A 23,196-nucleotide genomic window follows, 5' to 3' on the forward strand; every position below is an offset into this window, starting at 1 on the left:
AAAGCCAGTCAGCAAGTTACAATTCATTAACTGCTACAGGAACTTGTTATTGAAATAACTCACAGTGAGACTCCAACCTGATTTTATAAGCTCGTTGTTACAAAAGATCTCCAGAGCTTCTTCCTCTCTGACAGAGGCTCCCCAGAGGCTAGATGACCACAGGTACATCTTCATCAAAACCGTCCTTTGGAAAATCGCCACTGATTGGATTCATAGAATCCAATATGAGAGTAACCCATAGTTTCTAGTTCACAGAATCACAAGGTTGGAAAAGACCTCCAGGATCATTGAGTCCAACCATTCCTATCAACCACTAAACCATGTCCCCGAGAACCTCATCCACCCGCCTTTTAAACACCTCCAGGGAACTTCCTTAGGAACTGTTAAGGATTTATTCCCAGATTAGGCCTACTTTACTATATTACCTATTTCTTAAACAGATGTCCTGCAAAGAAAAACTCTCTGTTGGGCCAGCACACACGCAGATGGACACACGCACAGACGCAGACAGGCAGACACACACACACACGCAGACAGACACAGGCACAGACGGGCGGACACGCACGCAGACACACACGGACAGACACACGGACACAGACAGACACCCCCCCCGCCCCGGTACCTGCACGGAGAAGCAGCGGCGCTCGATGCTGAAGCCCTTGGCCGAGCCCGGGAAGCGGTCCACGAGCACCTCTGCCGCCTCGGCGTTGGGGTTGTCGATGCGCAGGAGACGCGTGCGGGAGGCGCCCACGCGGAGGCTGCCGAACGCCAGGAACGGCGGCCGCGAGAAGTGGCTCAGAACCAGCACGGCGGGCGCCTCCTCCGCCTCCTCGCCGCTCTCCCAGCGCCGCCGCCCGCCGCCTCCGCGCCCCGCTGCCGCCATGCCCGGCCCGGCCCGGCGCGGCTCTGCCCGCGCGCTGCCCGCCGCGCGTTCAAACCCGGCGCTCCCGCCGAGCCCCGCGCGGCGCCGCCCCCTCGCTCCTCCGCCAACCAGCGCCGCGCGTTTGATTTAAACGACGCCCGCCGCACCCGAGCTGGGGAGGGGTGGCGGCCTCGCCGGTTGTCGATAGCAACCGTCCGGTACCTGAAGGAGCTACAAGAGGGTGGAGAGGGACTGTTCGCAAAGGCTTGTAGGGACAGGACGAGGGGCAACGGGTGTGAGCTGGAGAGGGGCAGATTTGGACTAGACATAAGGAGGAATTTCTCCGTGCTGAGAGCAGTGAGGCCCTGGCACAGGTTTCCCAGGGAGGTTGTGGCTGCCCCATCCCTGGAAGTGTTCAAAGCCAGGTTGGATGGGCCTGAGGCAGTCTGAGCTAGTGGGATGTCCCTGCTCATCACAAGGGGCTTTGATCTAGATGATCTTTAAGGTCCCTTCCAACCCAAACTATTCTATGATTGCAGCAGTGTGCTCAGTGTGCTCAAGAAGGCCGATAGCACTTTGGCTTGTATCAGAAACAGTGTGGCCAGCAAGACCAGGGAGGTGTTTGTGCCCCTGGGCGCAGCCCTGGGGAGGCTGCACCTTAAATCCTGGGTTCACTCTTGGGCTTCTGGCTACAAGAGACATTGAGGTCCTGGTGTCTGTGCGTAGAGAAGGGCAACAAAGCTGGTGAAGGGGCTGGAGAACAAGTGCTATGAGGAGCGGCTGAGGGGATAGCAGTTGTTCAGCCTGGAGAAGAGGAGACTGAGGGCAGACCTTATCCCTGCCCTCAACTACCAGAAATGAGGGTGTAGAGGTGGGTGTTGGACTCTTCTCCCAGGTGACAGGCAGTAGAAGGTAGGATGAGAGGAAATGGCCTCAAGTTGTGTCAGGGGAGTTTCAGATTGGACAGTAGTAGAAACTTCTTCACCAAAAGGGTTATTAGACACTGGCAGAGGCTGCCCAGGGAGGTGGTTGTGTCACCATCCCTGGAGGTATTTAAAAGACTGGTAGATGAAGTGCTTAGGGATATCGTTTAGTAGTGAACAGGTACAGTTGGAGACTTGATGATCTCAAAGGTCTCTTCCAACCTAGGGATTCTACGATCTCCACGGGTCCCTTCGAACTCAGGACTTTCTGATTCTATGAGTGAAGCTTCAAAATTAAAAACCAAAAACGGACATAGCAAACCTCCATGCTAAAAAAACAAAACAAAACAAACCCCAAACCCAAAAAACATGCGGAGCCAAGCATTTTTCTAAATAGATTTAATTTATAAAATATTTTAAAATAAAAAGTAGAATGAGATGCACACACATTTGGTGAAAAAATAGCCTCATTTCTTTCTCTTTCATGAGGTTTAAAATGGAAAGATACACAGAACACTGTGTTTCCACACTGTTAAAAAAAAAAAAATAGGAGAACTAGGAACTTAGCGAGCACAAGCATCCCTGCAAGCAATCCTGTAAAGCAAGCCATGTTAAGATAAAAGAACTTTACTTTTCCATAACAAACAAAATCACACACAGGACTGAGTACTTCTACATTTTACAGGACACTTCCTAACTTTTAATTACAGCAAAGAATTACCCCTAAAAAGACAACTTTAAATAAAGACTTCCATCTAAAGTATCAGCCTATACAGATCACATTTGAAACACATTATCTCATATACCAGTGACAAAATACTATTTCACCTTATTCTTTCATATAAAAGGACCAACATTTAAACATGATCATAACGGTTACGGGGGATTCAAAAAACTTTGCCATGCTTACCTTTAATCCATCAAATCCTTTTAAAACAAGGCATTTCTTATGAACCATGAAAAAGACCCTTGTGGGCTTACGCAAAGTGACTGCCCTGCGTTATATTCAGCCAGTGTCATTCTTCAATGCATCCAATGAAATCACCAATTTACTGCAAGAGGATATTATAGGAAAAGATCACCTGTGACAGCAGTCACAAGGACCTGTGGATAACACATTCCATTTCCCTGAAGCTTCAGCCATACAGAGAACATGCCATCTGGATCAGTTATGCATGTGTACTCAACACAGAAAAATGACATGTCTTTCTAATGTTTTCAGGAAAAAAAAAAACTATTCACCCACAACACCCTTCTCAGAATTAATTCATAATTCTACTTTCATGAACTTCTACATAGAAATTATTTTAAATTTAAAACATGAGGGTCATTTATTCCTTAACATTCCATACTACATTTCGTGTTCAATCACACACGCTATGAGGCGATTCCTCTGAAGCATTCTGCAGAATTCTGGACACTGTTTCACATCCGTTACTAAGGAAATAAGCTCAGCTCTTTGATGACGCCAAGTAAATTTTGTGTCATTGTCATTTGTCAAAGCAGCACTATCTTTTTAAGGGAATCACAGACTCATAGAAGATATATAATCACCATCGCAATCACTGATGTTCAGCATAAAAAGAACCCGTGAGAGCCATACCTCTGTAGGAAAAGTGTCAGTGCTCAAAGAGGAAATTCCAATATAAATAAATAAACCAAACATAAAATCCACTTAAAGAATTAAAGGCAGTAAGCCAATCAATGAATAGAAACTTGTTCAGAAAAAAAATACAGAATTCAATGTTTAAGCAGAATGAGTGCAGTAAGCTCCCAGAACTATGAAGCAGTTTAGATTACCAACAAGGACTCCACTCTTTTCCTCAAAGGTTGCATGTGGAAAAGACCAACTATTTGCACTTTGCCACTGAACATTCTTCATAGATATTTTTAAGAGACCTGCTTCTTCCTTCTTCTGCAACAAATGATCAGCTGAGTCAATGACTGCCAGATAAAGCATAGCCTTTATTGTAAAAGCACCCTCCAGTTCAACAGGACATGCACTCTTGTATGTGTACATATACATATTAAAATGGAGGTACTGCACACCTGCAGAGTTTTGGCCCATGGAGCTGTGAGGTGCATATCTCTGCCCTTCAACTCCAGTCCTCTCAAGAGAAACTGTCCTCCATCAAGCAGAGATCAGCTACTTCCACCTGCCAAAATGAAGTGCCAGTCCATGAAAATTTACTTTGTTCGTATATGAATTTTAAATAGATGTAAAGCCATAAGAATTATAGCTCATGATATTAAAAAAATAAAAACTATGTATCTAGCACACAAACTTTCCTATTTTCTTTCAGTGTCAACTGACAATGATCCAGCCTGACCAGCAGGTAAAAACACTAAATAGTTGGGTTATCTGCAAACAAAAGAATACCAAAGAACTCAATCAGTTTTTCCAGGAATGGCTAGTAATTCTGATAACCCAAACAACAAAGATAGTGCCTGTTTTTCTGAAAAACTAGTCCTTTTACAGCCTATTTCTTCTTGGGCACCCAAAACCATGAAGCCCTTTGGAAGATGCTGACCTTAATGTTTTGAATCATCGACTGAACCAGAGAAAGAGCCATTATTGAGAATATATAAAAGGCACAATCATGAAAGAACTTTAAAAATAACATTATCAAGTAAATATGCTCTAAATTCTATTTCAGTATTTTACTAGAGTACACTCCAAACAGACTGGATTTTAAAAGAAAAAAAGTTACCAACTATTTCTAAGCCACTGTTTTGTCAACATCCTACCATAGGACAGAAAAGACAAGAAATAACAAAGAGTTAGGCTTTTGTCCGAGAACTGCACTGACACCATTTATGTTGGGTTACTTTTAATGGTACAATAAGAAATGCTGGAAATCATGTTTCATGTCCACATGCAGTAACATGAATATGATGCGTACATGTTGACTCAAAAACAACACATGAAACAGCAAGTTTTCAAGCCATGGAGTGTAAAGATGACACAAGCAGTTTTATTTTGAAAGGAGATGAAGGCAGAACTAGAAGGCAGGAAGGGTAGTACTTGATAGCATCCTTTCAGAAGGTGGCATTCAATGGCCTCATTATTGCTGAATGTTTGCTTCTTATCAGATATATATTTACAGCATATCAGTCTGAACATTCCCAGAGCACAGCTCTAAATTTTACTTTAGAGATACAAACATAGAACAGTTAAACATATGTAGTCCTGTTTTAGAAACTGAACTTTTAAAGTTTAGGACTTCTATTGTGCTTCTTTGGCTAAGTCCTATTTAAATATTGGAAACACTTAAAATTCTATAACTCTGCCACTATTTAACAGCTAACAGAAATCTTTGGTGTGTTTATGTTAAGAATCCATTAGGGTACAAGCTTCAAATTACAAACATTCAGGCAGCTCTGGCCCCTCTCCTGCAAGCTACTCAATATTGAAGTATATGGGGATTAACAGGATCTAACAAAGTATTTGAGCAGGACTTAAAATGACCTGGGCCACTTAAGAGTTCACAGACCTGCAATGATAAGAGACCTTTTCACCACAGATCACTTGTGCTCAGGTTGGATCGGATAAATTTATCAGTTACAATAATATATATATGTGTCCAGTTCCCCATTATAAAGTTTCTTTAAGATAATAATTTAAGAATAAGGAAACATGTGGAAAATTTTGCCTGAATATGTAATTCTTGTGAAAAATAATCAAAATTATAAAATTACTTCATATACTTTCTTTGGCATAATAGTCACAAACACAATAATTATTTTTAAAGTAGACTTAAAATAAAAAGCTTAATGAGGTTAAATTATACTAGATTCAAGGTGAATTACAATAGACTTGTAGTTCAAAACAGTTCTTTTGGAAAAAAAAATTATGTCTAGTAAAGAAAAAGCTAAAAATAATTACAGACATAAAATACTCTCAAGAGTTGACTTTGTTTTATAAACACAGTACAAGAGAGTGAGAAAAAAAGTTTCATTAGCAACTGTTCATAGATTAGAAAGACCTTGCAAACATTCCTATTTCTTGCAAAGTCAAAGCATGGGGCACACTTCAGAAGACAAACAAAATTGAAAAAGAGAACAAAAAGCATATTAAAATTATAGGACTAACCGTAGAAAATTAGATAATGCTGTCATCTAGATTTTTCCACATCATTCAATAGTAGAGATCAAGGAAGGATTAAGAGGTTAAATTTAGGTAGCCTAATTATTCATAGGGGGATCACCAAACACCTTGTTTAGTGTCTTCGTGAAATATCTGAATCACTTCAGAAGAATCTATTTCCTATGACCACTGGCTAGGCTCCAGTGCCTGGCAGACTTTAAAACCCTCCAAAAATGCCTGAGCGTTTAAGTAAAATTATATTTTAATTCCTATGTGAAACATAATTCAAAGTTTGTGGTTTATATCCTTGACTGTCCTTACAACCTCTAATGAATATGATACAATCCTTATTCTTCCAGAATGCTTTCTGTTACACTTAGAACATTAATTCAGTGAGATGCAGAAAGGCAGTTTTTTAGAATTAATATTCAGATATGTAATTACATTTTTCATCCACTATCCTTAAAAGATATTTGAGAGCATAATTTTTAAAAGACCATCTATAAGATTTTTAAAAACTCTTAAAATTATAAGAAACACTCTTTCAGTATGCATCAAAATGGGCCTAAATGTTCAAATATGATGTAAACAAATCTGTTTTTCCAAAACTATGCAGAAGATTCATGAGTCCAAATAAAATATAAAATATAAATCTTAATTGCCATATCAGCCTCCTGTTGGCTAATGGCTTAGTAAATTAGGTGGAATGTTATGGTCTGATCATGAATGTTCATTGTTTGAAATATTCTGTACAGTAGGAGCTGTATCTAGTCCCAGTAAAGTTCCAAGATATGACTGGTCTCTAGGATCCAACATTTGCTCAGGCCTTACAGGATGAACAATATTTGTCGGCTGTGGAGTAAGAGTATATTTCTCTAGAAATGACAGATCTGTTGCTCGTTGATAATCTGCCTGCTCAGGTTGTGGGGGAATAATGCCATGTGGCTGAGTAGCATGCTGTACTAGATCAGCTTGTGGGTCAGGCATCTGAACTGGTACCAGAGTCACAGGCACACATACTTCTGTAGATACATTCTGTAGCAAAGTTTTGGTTTCTGATTGATATGCTTTGGACTGTTCCACATACTGTTTAGCCTCAGTCTGGTAAACTTTGTCGTCAGAGGTATACTGCACTGGCAAGGGGACTAGCTTTTCCTCCGAAGATGATGTCAATGCCTCTTCCACAGCCTTTGATCCATGAACATGATCAATATGATATTTCAACTTGTCTTTTCGTTTAAATGTTGCATTGCAGTGTTGGCAATTAAAAGGTCGAGCATCCGAATGAATAACCATGTGTTTCGTTAAAGTCTTCTTAATTCTAAAAGACTGATTACAGATTTGACATTTGTACGGTTTCTCGCCTGTAAAGACAAAAGTAAGGATTAGTTATGCTGAGAACCACCATATCACACAAACAGCACAGAGACCTAGAATAAAACAATTTTACAGAAAACAAAGAGCATATGTTTGGAATCTATTCCGGGAGGAAAGGGAACCATTAGCAGCTTGTTTAGAAGTTCTGTTATCCTACCCTTCTCCTCACATACAATTCTCAGTACTTGGGATTTGTGCCAGGTCCACACAAAGACAATCAGAATATAAACCAAATTCAAACTGTTATGATACTGGTATTAAATGAGCTCAATCTGTACTTCTATACATTTTGAAAGGACAATGACTTCCTTAAACATCGGGCAGGAAAACCAAAGCCAAATAAATAAGGACATAAACCTTCCCAAAGGGATTTCAAATCCTTATTTAAATTACCACTTGAAATGCAGTATTATCTGGACCACAAAAATGATTAGAAGGTCTGGGTAAATTTGGCAAGACCATACAACAGTAAACAAAGGAAGAGGTGTTTAGAGCATCCCACAAACCTGTGTTGAGGAATAGCAATATTTCAATTGATGCAAACAGGGTGCATCAAGAGTGTGGCCTGCAGATTGAGGAAGGTTATACTCCCCCTCTACTCTGCCCTAGAGTCCTGTGTCCATTTCTGGGCTCTCCAGACAAGGAGCTACTCAAAGGAGTCCAGCAGAAAAGGCCATGAAGATGATCAAGAGGCTGGAACATCTCTCTTATGAAGGAATGTTGAGTGAGCTCAGTCTGTTTAGCCTAGAGACGAGAAGACTGAGAGGGGATCTTATCAATGTTTATAAAAATCTAAAGGGGAGGCTGTCAAGAGGATGGCACCAGACTCTTCTCAGCTGTGCCCAGCAACAGGACAAGGGTTAACAGGAGCAAAAGGGAGCACAGAAGTTTCACCTGAACATGAGGAAAAACTTTACTGTGAGGGTGACAGAGCACTAGAACAGGCTGCCCCCCCAGGAGAGGCTGTGGAGTCTCCTTCTCTGGAGACATTCAAAACCCGCCTGGACATGTTCCTGTGCAACCTACTCCAGGTGAACCTGCTTTAGCAGGGGATGTGAACTAGATGATCTCCAGAGGTCCCTTCCAACCCAAACCATTCCAGAATTCAGTAATTCACAGGATAGTATCCAGGAATGACCAACACATGAGAAAGAAGAAAAAGTCTTGCTGCTTCCTGCTACTCTTGGCCTGAATGCTCAACAACCATAATGAATTAAAAAATTCCAACAATGTTGATGCATACATTTCAATAAGTTTTGTGGGGGCTTAATTTTTTTTACCTGAATGTGTCCTAAAATGCATTTCCAAACTTGATTTCCCTTTAAACACTTTCTTACAGACTTCACACTGGTGAAATGTTGTTTTATATCTTTAAAGAAGAACATACATTTCATGTTAGATACTTTTAAAAAAAAACCCAACAACTAAAATAAAGCTACACGCACAGCCTTTTTTTAGATCTTTAACTGCAAGATAGCTGAATATCAAAGTTCCCAAATTTCCTCACTTACATTCATATACTGGTATGCAGATGCCAGAAAAAAGTCAATTAACATTCTATTTGATAGTCAATTTTATACTCTGCTGAGACTAGCACTTTGAATCCAAAGATTAAACCCCACTAAAACTTCTCCAACCCCAAAAATAGCCTTAAGTAACAGTATTTGCCAAACACACAGGAGGCTTTCCCTTTGGCAGAACTATGCCATTGATAAAGTACTAGGAACAGTTTAGGCTACTGGCTACCAAGAAGAAAACAAAGAGATTAAGCAGATTATGTACTATACTTTCAACACACACACATCTACAATGGCTTCTACACAATGCTCACCAGTATAGGCAGTTAAAACACATTATTTGAAAAATAACTAGGTCTCAGTTTATTAAAAAAAAATCTGAAATGCCTATTTTTGGAATGCAAAAATTTAAAATTTAAAATGTTGTATGTTCAATGTATAGACACACCTCACGTTTCACATTTTTACCTGCTTTCAGAGCCACTACTCAGCTACCAGCTTCTAAAATACCTAGGCACAGGACAGTTCTCACAGTGCTTAAATGATGTCTAATAATTCAGTCTTAACTAGCCTGCAATGGCAAAATTGCAGCAGATCACCAGTTTAGAACAACACTGAGACAGCTGATTGACTAATTAAAATGATCCCTTTTTATGTTTTCATTTTATTTACTTAATTACACCATAAAGAATACATCTTGCAAAATTGTGAAGGCAATTTTCCAACACCCATTTCAAACCATAACAACAATTATCTCTACCAAGACTAAGGTAACAGCACAACAAACACACAGTCTACTAGAATTCTGCATGAACACAAAAGTCCCAACAAAATCTATCACAGTACAGAAGTATTTACATAGTAATATAAAAATCCACACTTACTTCTGCCAAACTTTTTCTCCTAGATGAACACTTTTATAATGAACAGTAAGGTGATCTCTACGGCCAAAACATTTTCCACATTCCTCACACTGATGTGCCTTTTCACCTACCAGAACAAAAGAGAATAAATTTTGGTTGGGTCTTCTGGAACTTAGTAGATGTCCAAGAGTTGTAATCGTAAGACATATAGTAGATCCACGTTCACAAAGTCCAACCAATCAAGGTCTTCCATACCCTTCTCAGAGAAGGATTCTCTGTTATCAATGAACAAAGTTGAGGAAATAGGTTGGTTCTATCACTTTTACCACTTGTTATAAATGACCATTACTGACTGTTAGTCATTTCTACAAAGAAACTCATCTTCATGAGGTAAAGGGATGCTTCCCCAAACACCCACTGCATGAGAGGTACAAATTAATTACTAGGAATCTGCTCACTTCATTATGAACGGAAATGTGATACCTAAATAATTCAGGAATTTTAAGAGACAGGCTTATTTAAACATACCAACTATTTTCAGCTACTAATTTTTAGAGCTTTTAGAACTTATAATCGCATCATAGTATAAATCTTTTTAACCTTCCTGATTTACATAGTTACCTTTTTCTTTTATGCTGCTGTTTAAAAGTATCTTGTTTCTTTTTAGTCATCTTGAGATCTTCCACAAAGTGTCAGAGTATTTCTTCTCATGTAAGTAGGAGGAGTGTGGACAGTCAAAGAATGTAACTTTCTAGAGGAGGGAAAAGCAAATAGAGTAGAAAAGAGGATTTTTTTCTTTTTTTTGTACTTGAGTTGTCAAAGATTTCTTTATTTTATAGCAGACATTATGATTTCAAACACTAAAAAAGAAGCTGTCTTTCAAATAAAAGCTCAGGAAGTTTAGACTCTGATCACTTTCATATTTTTTATGGTGCCTAGAAAGTATTTTGTCTCCTAGAAGGCCAAATTCCCTTTGGATCCTGTTCTGAAAATGGAAAACTCCCTAATGAATCTTCTCTCTTCCTATATATTTGACAGCCTTTCTGCTGTCAGTGCAACAGAAGGTTTTTTTTTTTCTTCCTCCTAATCGCATCCCATCACCTTCCTTCCTTCTCTCTTCCCCATAACAGATAATTCAGAAATATGTCTTACATGTTCTTAAAGTGATCAGTGTACAAACTTTGACAGACACTGTGACAGCTTCTTTTGTGTTGTGGTAGTAATGTTTCACACAATTGCTATTAAAAAAAAGAAATCTGAACTCATTAAAAAATCCTCCTTTTTCACTTTTGCTTTTTTATTTTTTAATTACTTTTAAAGCAACTCACTGTTACATGTTTTTGACTGTCCCTCAACTTTCTATGTTAACATGGAGGAAACACTAGGTTTTTAAACTGTGAAAACATGCAAGATTAACCCTACTTTAGCAGACCTTAAAAATAGTAAGGGGAACTTTTATCAGGCCTAAAACATTGCATGTACTGAAAAAAAACCCTCCATAATTAATTTTTCATTTGATCTTATTTAAAAATAGTAATTCCAAAGCCAGTTTTCAAAGAACATGCCTACCTGAGTGTATTTTTTTGTGTTTTGTCAGATGGTCATGCCGAATAAAGGTTTTTCCACATTCTTCACATTCATATCTCTTGTCATCATGGTGGACTCTCAGATGAAGTCTGTAAATTTATAGTCATAAATAAAACCATAAAATGCAATTTTCTTAATATAATCTCTACTGTTAATTCAATACAAAATACTAGAAAACAGTCATTAATGCTTCACACAAACACAGGGAAATAACTTCCACCTGAGGTACACTTAAACTGCTTTTAGAAAGCTAGAGAGCACAGAGCTAAACTCTCATATCCGACATTAATTTAGCAGGACATTTTAGTCCACTTATTTTCTCTTTGAATAACAAAGATGTACAAGAAAGTCAAGTCTGATACCACAGTTGTGTAGAATTCTGTCTGTGTTTAAACCAATAAGGTTTTGTGTTAAAAATTAAATTATTTCTCACAGGTTACTAATGCATTTTCAATATTTAAGCATCTTTAAGCATTTGCTAATGCTTTCAGTTAAATCAAAACATATACACTATGAATGTTGTTGATAACATGAATACGTATATGTCACCAAATATAAGCAGGATAGTTTAGCAGTTTATTTAATAAAAAACTGAACCTGTAAGAGCTTCCATGTCGAAAACTCTGCCCACAAATACTGCAAAGATGAGGTTTCTCTCCACTGTGAATTCTCAGATGTTCTTTCAAAGTTGCTCTGTTTAATAAAAGCAGTAAAGTTTAATTTTAAGCAATGCCACTGCCACTTAAAAGTGAAACAGACTACCAGTCAGTATCTCCATTTCTTTAATTCTGACGGATCACAACATATCCAAATAACTGTTATCGATTTATTCAGATACACAAACGTGTACATCCATTCAAAGACAGAATGGCAACCTATCTACTGCTTACTGAACCAGCTGGATCTAGAAATAATCTAAGCAAAGTAATAAAACATTGTCCCAACATGTATTTGGACAGCATACACTAAAAAAGGCATAATTTTTTACACCATTTTCTATGTAATAATTTCCTTGTTACTATATGTATAAAGCCAGAGCTTTAAATTCAGATTTGAGGGAAATCTAGATTATAGACCTTTAAATACATACATATTTATACCCACATATGTATATATAAGTCTACTTTTACTATCACCCATCCAATGTGAAAAAAATGCATGCAGGTGAAAAATCCTCTCTAGCAAAGGAATCAAAGAATAAAATGTACTGTATATACACCTGGTAAGTGTGTGAACTAAACAAACAATGAAAATTCTTTGATCCCAGAATAACAGAATCACAGAATTTTTTAGGTTGGAAAAGACTTTTAAGATCATCAAGCCCAACCATAAACCTGACGCTGCCAAGTCCACCAATAAACCACGTCCCTAAATGCCACATCACATCTATGCGATTTTTAAATACCTCCAGGGACAGTGACTCAGCCAATTCCCTGGGCAGCCTGTTCCAGTGCTTGAAAACCCTTTTGGTGATGTGCTTTATATCTTGTTTACTCTTTTATTATTACATTAACACATGTTGTTTTAACATATGCATACCCTATTCACCAAATAACAGAAAATAAACACCACCATCAAAACCAATTACGGACAAATCTTCCTCCTACAATATTTTCAGTGGTCTTTGCAAGTCATTGGAAAAAAAAATTAAAAATCAAGAACTTCAGTAAGTGAACTCAGATCTTTTTAAATCCCCCAAACAGAACACAACTAAAATCTTGGTCACAGTTATTGAGATGAAGCTGTATTACATAAAAATTAAAAAATATATATACACAAGGCTTATAGTTTCAGAACTTTAACATAAATCACCACCCGGAAAACGAATAAGATCTTTATGGAGCACTGCAAGACACCTGCACTGAAGCCATGTTAACAACTGTTTAAAATCCACATTTTTTTTCCTCATATATATAGACTAGAAAGAGGGGAGGGGAGATCTTATTTCTACAGCTTTTCTATGCTATTTTTCTGTAGAATTTATGACACAACTTTTAAAGCTTCCCCTTTTCAAAGCGCTGAATTAACATTTCTTCCTCCCATTTAGAGAAGCAGCAGCAAAGACTGTACAATATTATTCGATCTTCCATGAAACAAGTCCAGAGTCCAGAGAAGAGCAACAAAGCTGGTGAGGGGGCTGGAGAGCAGGTCTTACGAGGAGCAGCTGAGAGAGCTGGGGTTGTTTAGCCTGGAGAAGAGGAGGCTGAGGGGAGACCTCATTGCTCTCTACAACTACCTGAAAGGAGGTTGTAGAGAGGAGGGTGCTGGCCTCTTCTCCCAAGTGACAGGGGACAGGACGAGAGGGAATGGCCTCAAGCTCCACCAGGGGAGGTTTAGGCTGGACATTAGGACATTAGGAAAAAATTCTTCGCAGAAAGGGTCATTGGGCACTGGAACAGGCTGCCCAGGGAGGTGGTTGATTCACCTTCCCTGGAGGTGTTTAAGGCACGGGTGGACGAGGTGCTAAGGGGAATGGTTTAGTGTTTGATAGGAATGGTTGGACTCGATGATCTGGTGGGTCTCTTCCAACCTGGTTATTCTACGATTCTATGAAACTGTGTTTGTAGAAGTCCACCAGTGTTCCTCATCTGTATATTTACCAAAGTATCTACGGAAGAAACCTCTTTCCCAGACAAATGCAAGATGTTCTCACACAACTCAGGAACCTTATGAGAAGTGAATTAGAGGTAAGACTTTCTTAATGTAGTCCTGCCTCATAACTAATGATCTACACCTGTCACCCTTAACTTTAGAAGTCATCAGAAAATCATATGCTACCTGTGGCTCTGACACTACCTTTTAATACACAAGCCCCCTGAAATGGTCTTGCTTGTGTTAAAAACTCAAACCTAAAATATATTCAGAATTAAAAAAAACATGCTAAATATTTCTTTGTTATGCTGAAGTTCAAGTAGTGAAGCAACTCCTTACCGTTCCCTAACAGATTTTCCACAGATGAAACATGTCCATTTTCTCTTTCCTCCATGAGTACACTCTATATGGCGTTTCAGATTTCCTGTATCATTAAACTGTCGGCCACAAATATCACAAGGAAAAGGCCCTACAAGGAAACAGGCACACACAGTATTTTTAACTGCCAGTTAAACTAAACAAGGTGCACAGACTGGTCACTTGTGAAAACCCTGATCAATTTACAAAGCAGAAGTTTTGTCTAACAAATGATTAATGTTTAGTACAGTCAGCACTCTTAAATTAGACACTGTACACTTTCTGCTCAGATAAGTTATTTCTAATTGTTGGTACTTCAGCAAGTTTCATGATTGTAAAGCAAACATTTAGAATTAATAGTCAAAAGTAATTAAGCCCACTTAGACTGTTTGAAAAACAAAATTCCCATTATTATTACCAATCTAGTTCCTACCCAGCAGAAAGAATTCGTAGTAATAAAAAAGTCTTTGGACATCTTCAGGAAGAATATGAATCCACAGCTGAGAATCAATTTCACGCAAAAAAGTTTTAAAACAAAACTAACCTTAATTCTTCTCTCTGCCACCACTCCCCCCCACCCCCCTCCCCGTTTTGCATAGACTGAAGTAAAATACAATGCCTCAAAAAGGCAGCTGAATAGAAAAGTAAAAAGATGACAACAACAACAACAAAATCCTAAACACCCAACTTCCCCCCCAAAACTGTAACAGTGAGAACTGGAAAAGGAGGTAGGGTAGAAACCAGACTGATCAGGACATACGATGTGAAGGAAGGTTTTACTTTAAATCTATTGTTTACATGTCAGAAGGAGGTTTCTATACCGAGATGGAATTTTTCTTGATGTTTCAGTCTTGCAAATCGAGATTTAAAGTGCTCTTCACAGTAGGTACACTTAAAGGGTTTATCTTGAGAGTGAAGGATCATATGCTCTTCTAAATGAGGTCTTCGAGTGAAAGATTTCTTACAAATCTAAAATGATAATACACATTGTCAAAGATACATTAATTATCACCAGACTCTTGTCCTATTCATAAAATCTTACAGTTTAGTTCATCTACTCTTGGCAGCAAAGTAAAATTAAACATGTACTATTAAAATGCATACTCTATCCCAACTTGCAAAGCCTTGCAGTCAACATCAAAGAATCCATGTTAAAACCATAGTGGATTGTGCTACGTAAATTAGGATGCCCACCCATGGCAGCCAACATCAAACCACTGGCAACTGCTGCATACAGTCACATGTTCCACGCCCTCTTCTTGCTGTTGACTCCAGCCTTTACCAGACTCTTTTTCCTAGGGTGTTCCAACACAGTAACTCAACAGAAAAAAATCCAACACAAACCAAACAAATATCTTCGGCTTGGTTTTGGATGCTGAAACAGCTCAATTGGGATGTGGTAAAAGCTGTTGTAGAACTACACCTGTTCCTTTATTTCCTCTGGGAAACTGACAGCTTGTATTAAAGAGACTATGCCAATACCAACAAAGAAATAGAACTCAAAATCTATTTTAGAGATACATAATTTTCACAACCTTAAAATTATGTGAGCTTTTTAGTCCTGTTTTCTGATTAATGAAAACCTAAGTGCATTTGAATTATTTGTAGCATTAAAGTAAGGATGCAGTTCAATTACAGACTTGAAGCCACAGATCAAATTTAGGCATTTAAACTAGGCGTTACAACTTAACATCGCTGTCCTATGCTTTAATATAAATCAACACAGTGCTCACCCATTTCCCTATGAAACTGTCATCATTGTTTATAAGAGCTGAATTGAGTATCATGTAGTTTCTCGGAGCACAAGTGCATAACACACTTTTAGTCTTAGAAAATCAGAAGCAACTACTCTATTTGTTTAAAAACTCCTTAGTGTTAAAAAGAAGTGCAAGAAAAGCCCATACCTGTAAAAAGTATAATAGCCTTTTTGTTTGGTTTTTTTTATTATTATTATATTAATACTCTACTGTTTCTCTGAATTTGCTCATATTCCTCAAGGATTAAAGTACAGTCACCAAATCCTGATATTCACACATGGTCTACAGCATAAACCAGCAAACCAAAGAAATACTGCAGACTTACTGAACAATCTGAAAACCAAGTCACACCTCATAAGGTTCTGCTCATTCTCCAACTGCTATAAAGCTAAAGTTCTGCTTTCAATTTAACTCCACTTTCAATGCACATGAGCAGTACAAGAGCAGCAGCCCGCTTTCAGGATTTTCTACTTAATATAAAATTTTCAAGCAAAAAAAAAAAACCCACAACAAAAACAAACACCCCAAAAGTGAAGTTTGCCAAATCATTCATCTAGTAAGAGTACTTCCAGAAAAATGAACATAAACAATGTTGCACAATTGACACCCACCACTATTAAAATGTTTCTTATTAGGTAACAAACTGTAATATGTTTACACAAAGTAACTTCACCTGGAATATGCTTTGGTCAAGCACATATCTTCAACCATGGTAACATCACCAGCAGGTGAATACTACAAATGCTTACAGTTGGTATCTCCCAATCTCCCACTATATGTTTACAAGCAGAAGTTCATAAACAAAGCAAGATTAGTAATTAATGTTACAGCACCAAATATTACAGGCAGGGTTTGCATCAACAAAACAGCTGCCCTGAAAAAAAAAAAAGTAAACTAATTCCCTTAAAAAAACCAACAAAATCCCACGTCTTGAAACATTAAAACATTTGGCAGTAGACAACGAAGTTCTACAATTCCTTTTTTACAATAGATGTACTTTTACATATGTTCCTCTCCTGAGTAAAATCAAGGAAAGGCTCCTATGATTTTACATCTAGGGGTAAATTTAGTACAAATTTACAGCCCTGTTGGTGTGCATACACAGCTAAATGAGAAAGTGTTTTTCATACCTCCTCGCTACTGGAAAACCTTCCAATCAATGGTATTTTTTATGGTCAGTGTTTGATGCGCATAATTAATAGGAAAGCAAATACACTACTTTTAAAGCATTCTTAACACTCAAGTCTAATGATCTACAAGCTGATGCATTTTAACAATAGTAACAGCTGATCACATGAAAAAATAGTGATTTCAACTATTTTAGAAATCAGTTTGGCATTATCTACTTGGCCACAAGCTGTACATACAGAAAGAAGTTCAGTCTTTAAATCAGGACATAAAGAGGAAATCTATACCATCACTTACAAAGCTAACTGAGACGCCACAGAAACACATACCATATTTTCCCTTAAGTATTCAAGTCACAAACCAGTATTGTATTGATATTAAAAAAACCCAAAGTACTGAAGTATTACTTACATCACATTTCCAACCTTCACTCTTTGCCTTCTTGATAGAAAGAAATTCTTGTACATTCTCCGGATGAAACCTAGCAGAAAGACAGAAGCAGCAAGTAGTTATAACTTTCTAAGATAAAGACCACCCAAATACTAAATATCCATTTCTAAACTTTGTGTCATGAAAGTTGATCACCAAACCAGCAGAGAAGAATACTGATAATTCAACAATTCTAAAGGCACAAGCAACTGGAAAGCAGTGTTGACTACAGACTCCTGTAGAATCTCATATGACAACTGGTAAGAGAGAGGACAGTTTCAATTATAATGCTTTATGGATATCTACAATGAGAGACAAAAAAGCAGTATGTAAATAATGATACTTTATAATTAGACCTGCCATAGGCAAATAAGTCACCTAAAACAATCTTCCATGGTAATGGTTTATCCATCTATTATCATCAACAGTATAGCATCAACATCTAAAACTAAAGACGATACTTTATCCTTTCTCTAAATTAAAAGCAACACAGGTAATAATTAGACGTTGTATTCTGCATGACCATGCTAGCTAATCTGAGCATTCTAAAATTTATAGTAAAAATCCATGGTAGAATTCCCACAGAACTGCCACTTGATTCAGTCTCTATGCACTCCTTAGAGTAGGTCAGTTGATACTAATTCCCATGCCCTACCAAAAGATATTTGTTTGAAAAAAGTTATAGAAGTAATGCAGACTATGTTGTGTGCATACATACATTTATCTTCATTTTTGAATTGAAAAAACCGAATTCTTCACAAATGCAAGACACATTTGCTCATACTTGCCTCTTCACGTGCTTTGCTAAAGTCTTTTTGCTTGCGTGCAGCTTATTGCAGTATGGACATTTGTGTTCCTTTTTATGAAAGTCAGTCTCACTGGAGTGTTTCTTTCTGTGTACAGTCAGGTTGGACTTCGTTGAATAGCGCTGATGACATATATCACACTCAAAAGGCTTCTCACCCGTGTGTACACGTGTATGGCTCTCATATTTGCCTATACAACAACAAATCTGTTAGCATAAACTTTAACAGGTGTCAGCTACAATATACACGCTTGGCATTTGTTCTAGAGTATCTGCCTCAACTGTGATCAAGATGCAAATAACTTCCACACAGATCTAAAGATTTATACATGTTTACACTACTGAAAACTACACAGTAATCACATATGCATTTGATCTAAGATTCCTCCACACACTTCCATCTTAACTATTTTTAAGATAAAGTGTAAAAATAAAAGGTCCCTGTATTTCTGTTAGATCTGTGTGTCCCTCTGGTTCAACACTACACCATATTCTGCTCTTATGTACTCGAAGGTATACTACTCTTTCATTACACTGATTTTGAAGTGACTTTCCAGAATAAGGAACAATTTTGCAACAAATAAGTATTTTTAAGTTATATCCAAATAACAAACCACTGAATGAATGATCTATATTTAGGACCCAAGATATTACTGTAAACAAAAATACTGCTCTCCCACTTCTTTCATGCCACTGGTATTCCCTCTTCTTTTTGCCAGATTTTTCTGAGGATGGAATTCAGTCCTACACCAAAGACCAACCTACCTAAAAGTCAACAGCAGGCTCTCTGCTTTGTACTACTTTTTTTTTCCTCTGTAGAATATGCATCATACTTCTGGGAGTTAGATAAAGGAGAGAAAAAAAAAAGAACTATAGCTCATAAATTTAAAATATAAAGTCAATTGTCTACAGTAATAGAAGCTCACGAAGAAACGTATCACTTGTTTTAATGCTATTTCTCGTGCATTTTTTGAGTACAGAAGTAGAAGCCAAGTACTGGAAGTGCAGATAAAAGGGCTTCCAATGTGTGCAAAACCAAAATGTGTGATTACAACCCTAACTAGCCAGAAACCATTGATTTCTGCATAGTAGCATTTCAATATTAATAGCAAATCTCTCAAATTTCTTACGCTACTTTAATTTTAAGACAGCATTAAAAGTACAGTTAAGTCCCACATTTTTACCATAAATAGCTTTTATAATATAATTTGTGATGTTGAAAAACTCATTTGACTTAAGCATACCATGAGCGAGCAGGAATTAAGACACACAGCAGCCCATTTTCACAATGTCTTAAAATTTCGAAGTGGTGAAAGACACAACGCAAATATTGTAAGAATACCAAAAAATGCCTAACACTATGAGAAACTTTTTTTTCGTAACTCCTACATTTGAAAGGAAGTCATTACCTTACGTGACCATAACTCAACATTTATTGCAGATGAAAGAACACCAAAATTCTGGAATACAGCAGTAATTTACTATGAGAGAGGAGGACAGAAAAGCTAGAATTTTGACTCTTCTGATATCCTGAGAAATTATACACCTACATTTGACTGCAACATAAATGAACCTAATAGAAGACATTAAGCTGACAAGTATAACTACCTGTTAACGACAGACCAGAAAAATCAAGGTACAAGTCAAGAGTGACTAGGTCCTAAGCATTTACATATCATGTGGAACAGGAGAATTTCTGGCTGTTTGACAATGGTGCAATTTTACTTTGGCATTAATGACAGACTTGTCTGAATTAATTTAGTGGAAAATACAGTACAAGTTTCAGGCTTCATGCAATTTATTGTTTAATATCATACTTGATTTCCCTCAATTTTTCAGTGCTGCTTTTGCATACCACGCAAACAACCAGAATCCAGAATCTGAGAAACAGATTCAGTATTTGCAGATTTTTCGAATAATGCACTCAGTTCATTTAATGAAACTGTTTAGCACCACAGATGCAACCACCTAATACATTCAGAAAAATTAGCAGCATGCTGAACCAGTGAGATGATGCAGAAATTCTGGTTCTCGCTCTCCAGGACAGAGAAAAAAATCTGTTGCTTATTATTATTTATACAAATAGCACCACCATATGGTAAAAAGAGAGACCAACCTAACATGCTCTTACCTATTCGATCAAATTTTTTGTCACACTTGGGACACTGCAGTAGTTTTTTGCTACTGCTCTTAATGATGACTGGTGCTAAGCCTTCAGGAATACTTCCCACTGAATCAACGGCCTCAGAACCTTCTTCAGTATCATTCTGTTCTTTTTCACTTTGTTCTTCAGATTCTGAATCTTCACCTGACATTTCCTCTTCCTGTCCTTCTTCATCAGCATTGCATTCACTTTCACTGTCTTCAAATTCACTTCTATCAGATGTTTCCTTGCCAGAACTGACTTTTTCCAAGTTGCTGTCAGAGGCATCACCACTTTCACTGTCACCGTCATCAAACTTTGCTGGACATTTACGGTTTCTTGTAGAACGCCTAGCGGAAAAATCAGCCTGCTCAATCATTTTTAACCCATGTCTCCTTTCCAGTGACAGAGACCTGTGGGCTTTAGTCAGATGATTTTCTAAGGACTTCTTGTAACAAAAACTTCGACCACAAAAAGTGCACTGATGACTATTTAATAGTTTACCTGTCAGTTCACTGAGTGTTTCTGCTGGTGTAGGTACATCAGTTACCACATCAGTCTGTACATTAGAAACACTTTCATTGTTTAGTAACTTCACTGCATCTATGATATCTAAAAATTTTGCTGCTTCCAACACTAATGGTATTTCATTTTTATATACAAAAAACTGGGACGTGTAGAGAAACTCGAGCAAATGCTGAAAAACAGAATGAGTTACATGATCTAGCGTGACGACATCGGTGCTTGGATTTTTGCTCAAACAGGCATGAAAATAACTACTCCCAACAGCCACCACAACTTTGTGAGCACTAAATTCCTTTCCTTCTACAATTATGAGTAAATCACAAAATGACGGATGTTTCTGCCTATCGTCATTTAAGTATTTAAGTAGATTTTTGTTATACTGCAACGAGCTTAGGAGCGTTCTTTGTTCTAGGGAGGGTGAAAGTTCTTTGGAAGATTCAAGTTGATCTGCAGGAGCTACTTCTGCAGACTTAGAAACAAGTTCTTGCGCACAATCTACGAGGATCTGTTCCGCAGTATCTTTCTCATGGCCAAGATGAACCTTTTTGTTTAGATTTGCAGCGAGCCGTCTCCTTTTCCTCATTGCAGAAGTGCAACTTTAAAATCAGGAGCTTCATAGGTGACTGGCACAAAAACCTCGTGAAGACTAGGTTCTGCCCTGTGCCTTGAGAAAATAAATAAAAGTTATTTCATAAAGTGCAGAAGAATTACGATAACAATTACTCGCAGCACCTAATCGGAACTCCCTATTTTTAATAACGCTTTCCAGACTTCGCTCTCGGTTCCGCCTACCCTGCATTCCTTGGAGTTTTACCGGGCTACCGCCACCCCTCGGTTCCCCGGTCCGGACGGCGGCACGAGGCTGCTCGCGGCGACCCGCCCACCCCGCCCGTTTCCGGGACCACCCGAGCCCGCAGGCACCAGCCCCCGCTGCTCCTCCCCACCCTCCAAGGCCGGGCCCGCCCGGGGCAGCACCCACGGATGAGTCGGCGGCCGCGCTCCGTTCCCGGCCCGGCCCGGCGCCTTTGTTCCCCGCGGCGCCGAGCTCGAGGGCAAAAAGAGCGCGACGCCCCTGCCGAGCGGGACGCGAAATGGCGGCGCCCGCCCCGGCGAGGCCCCCTCACGCACCTGCGCGGCGCCGGCCGCGCCCCGGGCCCCGCTCAGGCCCCCGACGCCGCCGCGCCCCGCGGCCGCCGCTTCCGGTTCCCGGCGCCGTGCGCAGCCTCTGTCCTCGCGCCACGGGGCGGTGGCGGCGCTGCCGAGCGGGCGGGGCGGGGCGGGGCCGGAGAGCAGCGCGGGAGGAGGGAGCGCGGGGCGACTGAGAATAGAAGCGCTGCCAGGGGCTTTCCTCAATATTTATCTTGCGTTTGTCCTGTGCTTGAGTGTTTTGAGGGACTCGGCACGCGTGTTGGTAATCTCGCCGATGCTGGCGCTTTCGAGGCGGCAAGAGGCGGCGCGGAGCCGCGGCTCGGCGGGTTCCGCTCGGGGCGTGCCCCTCGGCAGCGCTTAAACGGGACCTCACAGGAAAAGACGGGGGCAAACTCGGGAGCAAGGCCCGTTTGTGACAGGACAAGGAGTAACGGTTTCAGACTCAGAGAGAGTAGGTTTAGATTGGCTATAAGGAGGAAATATTTTACGCTGAGGGTGGTGAAACGCTGTCCCAGGTTGCTCAGGGAGGCAGCGGAGGCCCCGTCCCTGGAAACATTGGAAGTCAGGTTGGGTGGGGCTCTGAACAACCTGATCTGGTTGCAGATGTCCTTGCTCGCTGCAGAGGGATTGGACTAGAGGGCCTGTAAAGGTCCCTTCCAACTCAAAGCATTCTATGCTGTTATTAGTTACATCAGTTCTTATTCTTCCTCTGTACTCGGCCCTGGTGAGATTGCTCGTCGAATCCTGTGTTCAGTTCTGGGCCCCTCACCACAAGAAGGATGTTGAGGCTCTGGAGCGAGTCCAGAGAAGAGCAACGAAGCTGGTGAAGGGGCTGGAGAACAGGCCTTATGAGGAACAGCTGAGAGAGCTGGGGTTGTTTAGCCTGGAAGAAGAGGAGGCTGAGGGGAGACCTCATTGCTCTTTACAACTACCTAAAAGGAAGTTGTGGAGAGGAGGGTGCTGGCCTCTTCTCCCAAGTGACAGGGGACAGGACAAGAGGGAATGGCCTCAAGCTGTGCCGGGGGAGGTTCAGGCTGGACATCTGGAAAAAAATTTTCATGGAAAGGGTCATTGGGCACTGGAACAGGCTGCCCA

The 23,196-nt window shown here is 39.5% G+C and overlaps 3 protein-coding genes across 4 annotated transcripts in view; all 3 read right to left on the minus strand.

Annotated features, from left to right (window-relative positions):
* ASPM (assembly factor for spindle microtubules) overlaps positions 1-883 on the minus strand; it is a 28,940-nt gene extending 28,057 nt beyond the window's left edge. Inside the window, exon 1 of the mRNA XM_069862188.1 lies at positions 623-883. Coding sequence (XP_069718289.1) covers positions 623-883 — 261 coding nt within the window. The remainder of the gene's footprint in view (positions 1-622) is intronic.
* LOC138723467 (coagulation factor XIII B chain-like) overlaps positions 1-23,196 on the minus strand; it is a 206,790-nt gene that overhangs the window by 39,750 nt on the left and 143,844 nt on the right. The window lies entirely within an intron of this gene.
* On the minus strand, positions 4,528-21,616 carry ZBTB41 (zinc finger and BTB domain containing 41). Its single transcript, XM_069862526.1, has 10 exons — positions 20,416-21,616; positions 18,268-18,475; positions 17,462-17,531; positions 14,987-15,134; positions 14,148-14,277; positions 11,814-11,909; positions 11,199-11,305; positions 9,651-9,756; positions 8,530-8,618; positions 4,528-7,236 (listed from the first exon to the last, which is right to left on the minus strand). Exons 1-10 carry the CDS (start codon positions 21,533-21,535, stop codon positions 6,593-6,595), a joined length of 2,718 nt encoding a protein of 905 aa, XP_069718627.1. The 5' UTR covers positions 21,536-21,616; the 3' UTR covers positions 4,528-6,592.

The sequence above is a fragment of the Phaenicophaeus curvirostris genome, chromosome 8 (assembly GCF_032191515.1).
Source record: "Phaenicophaeus curvirostris isolate KB17595 chromosome 8, BPBGC_Pcur_1.0, whole genome shotgun sequence".
NCBI lineage: Eukaryota > Metazoa > Chordata > Aves > Cuculiformes > Cuculidae > Phaenicophaeus > Phaenicophaeus curvirostris.